At 35.4% G+C, this 11756-nt stretch overlaps 1 protein-coding gene and 1 pseudogene across 1 annotated transcript; one reads left to right on the top strand and one right to left on the bottom strand.

The window, feature by feature from the left end:
- Positions 1-3418: 3418 nt before the first annotated feature.
- Positions 3419-4672, bottom strand: LOC147488166 (uncharacterized). The gene is made up of 3 exons (XM_086574287.1): positions 4461-4672; positions 3991-4107; positions 3419-3898 (listed from the first exon to the last, which is right to left on the bottom strand). The coding sequence occupies exons 1-3, from the start codon at positions 4566-4568 to the stop codon at positions 3419-3421; spliced, it is 705 nt and encodes a 234-aa protein (XP_086430413.1). The 5' UTR covers positions 4569-4672.
- A 210-nt stretch (positions 4673-4882) lies between these two features.
- LOC147488165 (pentatricopeptide repeat-containing protein At4g16470 pseudogene) lies at positions 4883-6916 on the top strand (annotated as a pseudogene).
- Positions 6917-11756: the final 4840 nt, after the last annotated feature.

Below are 11756 nucleotides of genomic sequence, written 5' to 3'. Positions count from 1 at the left end.
AATATGTAACATTTAGGTGTATAAACAATGGTTAGTAATGTTTTTTTAATTATTGTCTTAAAATAAAGATTTTGTCAGCCATTGTGAACCAAATTTCAGTGAATTACTAAAAATTGACCAATTTTGACCAATTAAACAGTTTAGATCAGCTATCCAAAACGAGATAGGTTAGTCCAGTCCAACCATCCAATGCAGATGGAGTTAGCCTGATCTGAACGTCTTTTATTTTAAAGTCAGTTCCAATAAACCGTTCTTAAGACAGGTCCAACACAATTTCCAATCTTTCTAAGACGGTCCAGTACAACCATCCAATGCAGATGGAGTTAGCCTAATCTGAACGTCTTTTATTTTAAAGTCGGTTCTAATGAACCGTTCTTAAGACAGGTCCAACACAATTTTCAATCTTTCTAAGACGGTCCAGTCCAACCATCCAATGCAGATGGAGTTAGCCTAATCTGAACGTCTTTTATTTTAAAGTCGGTTCTAATGAACCGTTCTTAAGACAGGTCCAACACAATTTCCAATCTTTCTAAGACGGTCCAGTCCAACCATCTAATGCAGATGGAGTTAGCCTGATCTGAACGTCTTTTATTTTAAAGTTGGTTTCAATGAACCGTTCTTAATATAGGTCCAACACAATCTCCTATCTTTATAAGACGGTCCAGTCCAACCATCCAATGCACACAGAGTTAGCCTAATTTGAACGTCTTTTATTTTTAGGTTAGTTTTGATCAAAATTAAAACTCTAACTAATTTGAAATTTTGGCAAAATGTTTCAGACCAATACATGTAAACAATGAAAGTCGAAACATCAAAATTAAAATATGTAAAATGTTTGGTTCCTAAATATATAAGAAACTCAATTCCGTTCTATCAAAGTCTTTACAAAAACTTTTCATCGCAAAAAATGTTTCTTCATGTATTCTCTGTAAAAGTATAAAATATTTCAAACATCTATTTGCCCAACTACACTAATCGACAAAAATTGGATCTCCTTCGAAAGCCTCCGCTTGCGCAATCCCTCAAACATTCAACCCTTGGAATGCCTCCACACGGGTTTTCACTAGAATTTCCCAGTCTTTTGCTATTTCTAGACTACTCCTGCTCCAAAACAACACTACTTTTGGAATTGGGCAACCATCTTCCAAATCTAATTTAATGTAATGATTACTATTAACATATCCGATCCCAAGCACATTAACATTATTTAGATCCACTGGGGATCTCATAGGAAGAAAGGTATAACAATATGATGTAGAGAACTCAGACAAGGACAACGTCAAATCTCGACGCAAACAAATACCCAGTAATAGGCATATCCATCCATTTGTTCCTCTTGGCACGAGTTCTCTTCTTTTTCCTTATCCTTTTATTTAATCCATCAACAGCTTCCTGGGAAAATATCCTCACATAATATTCCTCATTTGACATTAACTCACTCAATAACTCTTGTCTCATCCAAAACCAGTCGGTTTCTTTTCTTCCCAAAGCCAAGCAGAGAGCCACGAAACCACAATTTCCATCACCCGGCGAAGTCTTCAAAACCAACAATAAAAACGTAGCAATTCACGTGGAAAATACATTTTATATCCAGATTGAGCAATGGAGCAACTGACATCAAAACTCAGTTTCTTCTTCCCCTTTGAAACATATGGTTTGGCCTTGGGCTTCGTTATAGATTGTGGAGTCATAGGTGGAGCATCTGAAAGATGCTCAATTTCATTAATGGAGCAACCAACATCAACATTTTGTTTCTTCCTCTTTGAAACATATGGTTTAGCCTTGGGCTTCGTTATAGATTGTGGAGTCACAGGTGGAGCATCTGGAGGATGTTCAATTTCATTAATGGAGCAACCAACATCAAAATTTGGTTTCTTCCTCTTTGGAACAAATGGTTTGGCCTTGGGCTTCGTTATGGATTGTGGAGTCACGGGTGGAGCATCCGGAGGATGTTCAATTTCATTAATGGAGCAACCAACATCAAAATTTGATTTCTTCCTCTTTGGAACAAATGGTTTGGCCTTGGGCTTCGTTATGGATTGTGGAGTCACGGGTGGAGCATCCGGAGGGTACTCAAACCATGATGGATCTCGGGTAGTTGACCACTCTTCTTTTGCTGGCCCCTTCTTAGTACTGCCCTTAGGACGACCTTTTGGTGTAGCATCCTCCTTTGGTGGCTCTAATGATGAACTTTCAGGCGTTGCAAGTTCCATGAGCATCTTTATCATAGATCTCTGGCGGGTCTTCGTCGATCCTAGTCGTTGAATAAATAAATCCATAGCTGGTTTGTAATCAACACCAATGGGATCACTAGCTCTCGGTTCAATAGACAACTTTTTCCAAAATTCATCAATTTCAGAAAGAGGTATTCTGCACCCTTTTTGTTTGAGTATCACTAGCTCATGCGCACACGGCAACCCGTGTGAAGTACGCAAAGTGTGGTCGCAAACACTATCATCTACCCCAATGACATTTATACGTCTCATCTCTTCCAAAATCAAATCTAAAGCTCTCTTTGAAATAAATCCTCTGAGCTCACTAAAAAACTCGTCATTGTGCTCGTGCTGAAATCTAGTTAAACTCCTCTCAAAAGAGGCTCTAATTTCGCTCATCTCAATATTGATAACTGGATGGATCAATTTCCACATTCCAAGAAAATCATGTTTGCATGTCCCCTTCAAGCTCGACTTTAGTCGAGCATGCAATCCTTCCACCCTATTCGTCGTAGTGTTTCCATAGTGCTTTTGTTGGTCTATCCAGTAAGCAACAAATGCTTCTTTGTAAGGCAACCATGTTCTACGCAAATATTGGATGAGCACAGGATAGTCTTTAAAAGCTAATTCTATAGAAGCAAACTTTCTCAAAAAACCCTCCTGTGTCTTTGACTTTACCACATTAGTCCACATGGCACAAAGTTTATTTATGTTTTGCTCGTCACTGAGAATATTTTTTCCCATTTTCAAGACACATTGGGAAATGTGCCATCGACACAAGTGCTTCTTTGCATTTGGAAAGACTACATCGGCTGCATTCTTCAAAGCTAGCTCCCTATCAGTCACAATCAACACTGGAACTTCAGGCATGAGTATCTCTTGAAATCTTTCCAATGCCCAAGTGTAGTCATACTCTTTTTCCTTTTCCATCAACACATGACATGCAGTGAAAGTCATATTGGTCAATGTCACTCCTGCAATCTCTAACAACTTGAAATGATACTTGTTTGTCCTATACGTATAATCCATGAGAAAATTTTGGTTAAAAATCTTAGCCATTTGGATCGAACCCGGATGGGCCCAAAACAATTCGCAAACCTCATTGCTACCTTCTCGACGTTTACTGTACTCCACATATCCATTTTCCCTTAACAATCTACCCAACTCTTGCAACTGTGTTCTATTTTCCATTTCATCAAGTCTAATTACTCGGTCTTCATATATACATTTGTCTCATGGAGGACGAGTTTAATATATCTCTTGCTTTGACAAAGATTCATGACCTCTTTTGGTTTGACTCCAACTCTACTCATCTCAGATACAAGAATCATTTCCATCTTATTAAACCTTCCCATATAAGAGTGACCTTCCATAGTTTTTGCCATCCCATGATTATGACGACCACAATCAACTCTTAGTGTCCATCTATCTAAACTACCACGTTCAAAACACGCTTTTAATTTAAAAGGACAATTCATCTTTTTTGTTCCAGTCTTTCTCACTGCCTTCTCGTTTGCTTCTACCTTTTTATGAGATCGAAATTTACCACCACGCTCACATATCAAAATAAGTCTAGGAGCCTTCCCACCAATTGCATTTTGAGATTTCCCAGTGACGATAATAGCTCCCACTTCGCTTCCTTTATGTTGTGTCCAATCAATCAAATCTTGACGACTATCAAATACCTATAAATCAATTTAAGTATTCATTAATCCATGGGTAAGAAGGTATTAAATCAAAAAAGTAAGTTTCAAAACATATATTCATCCATGCATACCATGTTGGTGTTAAAATGTTCGGTTTGATCTATGTAGTGCTCCTCCGAAGATGCATTTGAATTTTGTGAAGTCCGAAATGCATCAATTGGTACCTCATTGTGACTGTATAGAGGATCCTATAACATTTACAGTGAATTATAATGTTAGCTAAAAAAATTTCACAAGAAAAATATGGGATGTCTATCAAAGTAACTAAGAGACGGCCAAATTAGACTGTCTAATACTTCATAAGTCGCTCCAGTTGAGCCAGAATTAGAAAGTTAGTTGGCCTGGGACGTCTCGAACGTAAGACTATTCCCATTTCCCAACACTCACTATTCAAATGAACCATTAAACGGAAGAGATCATCCTTATAGATTGAGTTTGCATAAATACTTTGTAATCACATTTTGTACAAGTCGTCCTCATAATGATTTCATAATAAATTGATATTGGAATCATTATGAACAATAGTTGTATATGGAGTTACCTCGTCTTGGTCGCCGTCTTGGTCACTTGATTGAAATTTCTCTTCATTAAATAGTTCATTTTTCACATTAAAAACATCATATGCCCATTCCATTTCACTCAATGTCATCAAAAAAAAAAATGAAAAACAAAAAGATGGGTTGTAAATAGAAATAGAACAAAAGAATTTGAAAAAGAAGATGAATATGTGTAGAGAAAGAAGAGATGTGTGGGTTAAGTTTATTTGGATTGGAAAATGAGAAGAGTGGAAAAAAAATTGTGGGTTTAAGGAAGGTTTCTTGAGAGAGAGTAAAAAGACAAAACTTGAGTAAAAAGACAAAAGTTGAAGGGACCCAAAGTTGAAATTTATGTGTTTTCACTTTTTAAGTGGAGTCTGCCCTAAGAGATTATTTTGGGACATATCTGGTATTAAATTTTTTTAAAATGGGGTCTGCCTTGAGATATATGGGGTCTGTATATAGCAATTCCGGTGGGAGAAGGATAAGGTGTTCTCAGTACAGACATTACTGTTAATATACCTTTTACCACGGGGATCGAAATCAAGAATGAATGTTCAGTTTGTAGGGAGCCGGGGAGGTGTCTTTGTCCTAGTTCTTTACACGCTGGCCAAATAACAAGTTTGGAAGTTATTCTTCTCGTCTTTCAAGTCTTTCCTAGCTGAATTCATCTAGCCATAGCACCTCACTAATTTTAAATTGTTGGGATGGAATGTATACTTAACCAACAAATAAATAAATAAATAAGAGCTAGTATCACAAAAAACCTTTGGAAAATAGTTTGTCCTGTCAATATTGGATGCATGAGGAGCAATATGTTCTTGTGCAAATTGTGCAACACTCTCTTTAAACTGTAACCATCAAAACACATAAAAAAAAATATAGTGAGATTGAAAAGAACACTATTCCTGTATACACTAAAAGAGCCAAAAACAGGATAGATAAATGATTAGTATAGTAAAAAAAAAAAGGACATGCACATTATTTGAGTATCGTCAAAGAGAAGAGAAGAAGTTGAGAAAAAGCAGCAGTTTGGCGGTGTGAGACGAAAAGGAGGAGGAGAGATTCTTTAAAATGCTTCTAGATAACCTCTGCATGTTTGATGATTATCCGTCTTTGTATGGAAAGAAATGTTTTTTGTTTTTTTTTATGGAAAGAAAGTAGATTAGAGAGGGAGGAGTTTGGGATGATTGATGACTACTACTCAAATGAAACAACGAAAACCAAATTCAATCTCGCAAGGGGAAATATACTTTTTAATTCAAGAGTTTACTAGAGCATGATGCGTTTGTAAAATTATAAGAAATGCGTGTGTTTTGATAATCTATTCAGTTTCTTGGGCCCCACAATCCAACGTGTCGCACAAATATTTATTTACTGTTTTCTCGAAGGTCCCTAACTCCCCATCCATAATAAGCGTTTAAAAGTTGGGTGCATTAAACACGTGCGGAACGCTTCTAGCCCAACAAAATAACTCGGTGAAAACTACGGCTGTCAATGGTTTCCATAACCCGATAACTGACCCGAACCAAATCCATAAAAAACAGTTTGGATTTTGATAACTAGAGCTGCTCACATTTTAATTGATAGAATACTATAAAGAAGTTTGGTTTCATGGAATGCAATGATATCAAGGTATGTACAAAAGGGTCTTGAAGAAATGGGACTGGGATTTTATAACAAGATGAGGAGTGGTTTTACGCCAGACCAGTTTACATTTTCGTCTATTTTTCGTGTTTGTGCTACACTTGCTACTAATGAAGCAAGCTCATATTATTATGATCAATAGTGATATTAAGGATAATGTTGTTGTTAATAGCGCGTTAATGGACATGTACTTTAAATGGAGTAGTTCTTGTGATGGTTATCGCGTTTTTGACAAGTCTTCAGAAAGAAATGTTGTTACGTGGACGTCTTTGATATTTGGGTATGGACACAATGGACGAGTCGATGAAGTTATAGAATTTTTTAATAGGATGATAAAAGAAGAGTTCAAGCCTGATTATTTTACCTTTCTTGTGGTTTTCTCTGCTTGTGGTTATGGAGGCCGGTTTGGTGAGTGAAGGTAAGAGATATTTTTGCTCTATGATAAAAGACTATGGTATTAAACCAAGATTGAAACACTATGAAACCATGGGTTGATATGTTAGGTCGCGCAGGGAGATTAGATGAAGCGTTCGAGTTTGTTGAAAAGTCGCCTTGCGAGAAACATAGTGTTGTTTGGGGTGCATTGTTACGTGTTTGTCAAATTCATGGATGTCTTGACTTGGTGGACGTCGCTGCGAAGAAGTTCTTTGAGCTAGCACGGGAAAATGCGGGAAAATATGTCGTGTTGTCCAACACTTATACTGCATATGGATTGTGGAAAAATGTTGATAAGGTTACGGAAGTAATGAGAGAATCAGGGGTATTTATCTGTCATCAACCGTTAATAAAAAACATTAGTTCAACCAAACATTAGTATGTACAATCACGAACGAAAAGTGATTTACAGTGGTTGTTTCCGTTTGGATATATAGATTTAAAAATTCTAAACGATGACACCTATGTCAGACAAGCATTCTAATCAAGCCAATTAGTACTTGCATGTTCAATTCGATTTTTTAAACTAGTTATATTGGGAGAAAAGTACACTCACCAAATTCAATCTCCAAATTGCCCCACTAAACAAACATGATTTCTCTCTACTGTTTTCTCCTAATCTACTTTCTACTTGATAATGATGATAATAGCTAGTTTGTTTGCACGTGCTTAGACACGTAGTTTTTATTCAATCAGATGATTTGTGGGCGGTCTTATTTGTTTTATTTACTTATTTAAGAGAGAAAAGTAAGGTACTCGCTGCGGGCACCTTCCATTTTGTGTTGGACAGACCCAAAAAACAAATTATGAAAAGTTTGTCATTAACCTAAAAAACATGTTTTGTATTAGGCACCCCCCTAACTATATCAAGTCAACCTGTTTGAAAAAGCACGCAACACGTAATTATTTGTGTATCGTTGTTTGTGTTACGTATCTTTTGCAAATCTTACTTAGCCTAATATATATTGATTAGTATAGTGGCTAGCAAGGTATCAATCCTACTCTAAATAACTAGTTGATAGTAATAGAAATTCCTAATCTAAATTACTCTAATGGATGCAAGTAAAAGATGTGGCTAAGTAATGATGAATATATAGTTGATTTGGTTTGAGATTTAAACTATGTATAAAATAAACTAAATTAAATATATGAATATGAATCAAGAGAGAGAATATCTTGGGAGAGATGAATCCACCAAAATCATAGAATTAGTCTAACAGATCTACCTATCATGCTTAATATAAATCACCAATAAAAACTCACCATACCTACAAACCTTATGCTCATAACCATGATGATAATATGTGGCTTTCAACGTGCTTTCTATCTTTCCATCAAATACTTCTTCAATCTCCAATGATATCTTCTATCTAACCAAATTGTGCTTTAAGTGGCATTCAATATACAACTCTAGGTGCCATGGAAAATCCACATGTGGCATTAACCATACAACTAATTGAGGTGCCATAAAGAATCCAATCATCACACTAGAGCACTAAAAACTAGAAGAAAAGAATCTAGGGTTTGTGGTATTTGGCTCTACACAATCTTGAATTACCCTAAGACCTCCTAACCTCCACAGGAGCGTTAGATCAATGGACGAATAAGAAGAAACTCAATGAGGGATTTAAACTAAAACGTGATAGAAGAAGAACTAAACTAAAACATACAAAAAAGGTTTCATCTCCCCTCCCAAGAGAAGGGAGATTAGCCCCTCATACTATGCTATTAACACAATATGAAAAGGAATAATCTTTATAACTATTAATGGTGAAAAGGTCTGAACTTTCTCTCTTAATTTTAGATCTAAGATGCAAAACACTAAATTTCCTAGATGATGTAAACTGAGGTTTTTGTGCCTTATATATTGGCTTACATGCTCGTCTGGATAGAGATCTGAATCCTATGTTTATTTGGTGTCAAACTCTCTGTAATATTTCTAGAAGAAATCCTGGAAAAGTTAAATTCGGTTGGACCAAAGTTGGACGTGGCCCACTTTGTCCTGCAGGCTATTTCCTAAGCTGCAGCTTCTTTTCAGTTTCCTAATTCTTGTGAAACTCTGACTTCTTTTCCATGTTGATCTCATCTTCCTATGAAGTCGAAATTAAGGCTTTGAGATCAGATTGAAAACTCTTCTAACTCAATTATTATCCTCTTTTAGAGTCCCATTAGGCTTGGCACTTATGGAGACAAATATGACATTTTGCCCCAGCCTTTAGTTTGAATTCCCAAAGACTCCTTTTTGACTTGTTTGACTTCTTTTCCTCCATATTTCATATTTAGGTTCTTTGACCTGCAAAACTCAAATTGCATCATATTAGAATATTTAAATATAAAATGGAGACTAATATACACATAATTGGGGTTATAAATCATTACTTTTGAGCACTTATCACAACCCCCAACTAGCATTTTGCTAGTCTCTTAGCAAATATGTGGTATACTAGAAAGTGTTCAAAGCTAACAATACTAATTAAATAATAAACTAACTCACTTTTCTTGAGCATCATGGTTGCATTTACCATATGCAACAAGGCCTTAAACCTTTAAGTTACCCCTTAAAGGACGAGTTATAGCCTCGTGAGGGTTTTCTTATACCCACAAAATCAATTTTTACATATGAACTATGGTGAAATCTAGAGAAAACAATTTTTTTCAATTCAAATGTCTAAATCAAAAGTTATTACTTATCATACCCATGATCATAAAACATTAGGCTAAGGTTCTATTCATAAAGATAGAAAAAGACCCACTAATCATCCTAACTAGAGCTTATTCATTTTAACCATTTTGATTCCTTTCTCTTTTCCAAGCAACGGAATTTCTACCTCACCTTTGGATTAGTATTTCGACTTCAAATCTCACCATTTCATACACTCACAAGAAAATCTCTCTCAGATAAGTTTTTCTATTTTACCTCTATATGCAGGAAATGAGTAAAAAGTAGAGCATCCCACATATTTAGTCGAAAGACGGAAATTTGCAAATATATAAATAAAGTCTCATGGAAAGAATGTCAATCACATTTGAAGTGTCGGTCCTTCACTTTAGCATCCTCTCACCTATTCTACACTTCATATCATACTTTGGTGATAAGTCCGGGTATTAAAACGGGGCTTAGGACAAAGTTAACAAGAAAAGGGAAAAAAGGATTCAAAAATTTCCTAGAAATATACTAAAGACTTTTTGCTTTTGACCTTCTTGGAAATTTTCTTCACTTGTAGACTGCAACACTTGACCTCTATCACTACTTTTTGCTCAATTATTTATATTTCTTTTTTTTTTTTTTTTTTTTTTTTTTTTTTTTTTTTTTTTTTCTTTGAGCAAAAGGAATGATTTTCTTCATTTGACTTTAGTAAAATTTCCTTCAAAAATCTTCTTCATTCTAGCTTTCTCTTTAGTCTTTAGAAATCCTCAGAAATATGGATAAGGCTGATAATATGGGATATACTCCTTATCTGGAGTTGGGTTTAAGATGATTGGTTTAAGAATAAAAGGTTTAATATATAAGGCTCAAAAGTGGTTAATATGATAATCCTACTAGGTGGGATAAAGGCTGATTGGTTCACTACTTGACTTATCAGTATGATATTCCGCTTTGAATAGACTACAAGACCTATTGGCTATCTCCCCAGTTGATGTCACCTCGTGATTGACCAAATCAAGAATAAATGAGACTACACAACGAATTTAAGCACTGAAAAATGGTTGAGTCAACTTGGACTCAGATTTACGTAAAAACTCTCCAAGAAATTAAAATTGAAAGGCTCAAGTCTCACAGTCAAGTCTCCTCAGTACTAATCATCTAGTTTGGTAGAAGTTTAAGTTGCTCTTTTAGTTGAAATTCCTCTAGTGGTGTATTATATGAACTTACTCTAGACTAAGACTTTTATCGATGAGATCTATTTCTAGTAATAGAAACTTAGTCTAAAAAGTCTTACTAATCCCCGGTCATGACTTATAATTTCCTATTTCATTAGCCAGTTTAAACGATAAAAATATACTTTTCACCTAGAATCACCATAATTCACATATAAACTTTCCAAATATTGTAATTAAAATATTGCAAAATTTTAATTCTCACCCCCCTAACTAAATTAGGCATTGTCCTCAATGACTAAATAAAATAACTTAAAGCTTACCATGATTGAAATAATCAGAGAAGGAGGGATATTACCTTAAATGCGTGCAAAATTACATCAGCTAAAATCTGTAGAATTTATATCCTTAACAAAAGAAATAGGAGTAATGATTCGTGAGGATTAAAATTACTACAACGACTAAATATTTGTCATGTGCATGTCTATAGAGTTATACGTCTCCAAAAAGGTGGAGGTAGAATGTAAGAGTCACATGTACAAATGACACGACTGAATAAAAATAAAAAATAAACAATGAATAATAATAATAATAATAATAATAATAATAAATTAAAATACGGAATACAAGATTTGTCTCTGCCTACAAGGCTACAAATAAGAGTGATAAAACCATAATAGACAATCAAGTACATGAGTGATCATATTAAGAAGTACTGGAATACATAATCCTAGATAGAGGACTCTATTTTGATTTTGGACGACCTCTCTTTTGAACGGATGTTTCAGCTTTGTTATTCTGGAGTATAAGAATATGTTCCATCAACTCCTTATGTCGCTGAATACTCATCTCCTCCTTGTTTTTCTGATAATTATACAATTTGTGCATACCCCTAAACAGTGTTAAACCCATGTCTCGCATTATTCGATCCATCTCGAGCATCAAAGACACTAGTGTTTTCAAAATAAGGAGGTGGGGAATCGTGGTCGGATGAGATGCTGGTGTCATACCAAAAACTGGTTCACCCTCGTCTCAATAAACTAGGCTCCCAAAATCCAAAGGTGGGCGATTGTAAAATCTGCCTAGGAATCTGTCCTTCTTTAAGTTCTGTTCCTTCCGCTTCAACTATTTCTGCACTAAACAATTCTAACTCGCACAAAAGCCTAGTGATAAAAGCTGGAAGGATGAGATGCCCATGATTTGCATTCTTCCTCTCCATAATATTCTTCATTATAGTCTTTCCCAAACAAATTTTGCTATCCCTCTTCATTAGCATAAAAAGGATATGACCACCAGGTTCATAAATCGTAGAAAAATTACTCGACCCAATGACATTATCACAAATCCAACGATATGTCAAAATTTGATTCACCTGAAGGGAGCAAACTCGGACACGATTT

Source organism: Coptis chinensis, chromosome 7 (assembly GCF_015680905.1).
Source record: "Coptis chinensis isolate HL-2020 chromosome 7, ASM1568090v1, whole genome shotgun sequence".
NCBI lineage: Eukaryota > Viridiplantae > Streptophyta > Magnoliopsida > Ranunculales > Ranunculaceae > Coptis > Coptis chinensis.
Note: the sequence above shows the minus strand (reverse complement) of the source record. Positions and strands in the feature narration are given on the sequence as shown.

What these genes read in the sequence shown, in the direction of transcription:
- LOC147488166 (XM_086574287.1), bottom strand. Translation starts at nt 4,568, where the DNA reads ATGACATTGAGTGAAATGGAATGGGCATATGATGTTTTTAATGTGAAA. An exon ending in AAGACGGCGACCAAGACGAG is followed by an intron (nt 4,108 to 4,460) that starts GTAACTCCATAT and finishes TAAATGTTATAG; the next exon opens with GATCCTCTATACAGTCACAA. An exon ending in AACATTTTAACACCAACATG is followed by an intron (nt 3,899 to 3,990) that starts GTATGCATGGAT and finishes ATTGATTTATAG; the next exon opens with GTATTTGATAGTCGTCAAGA.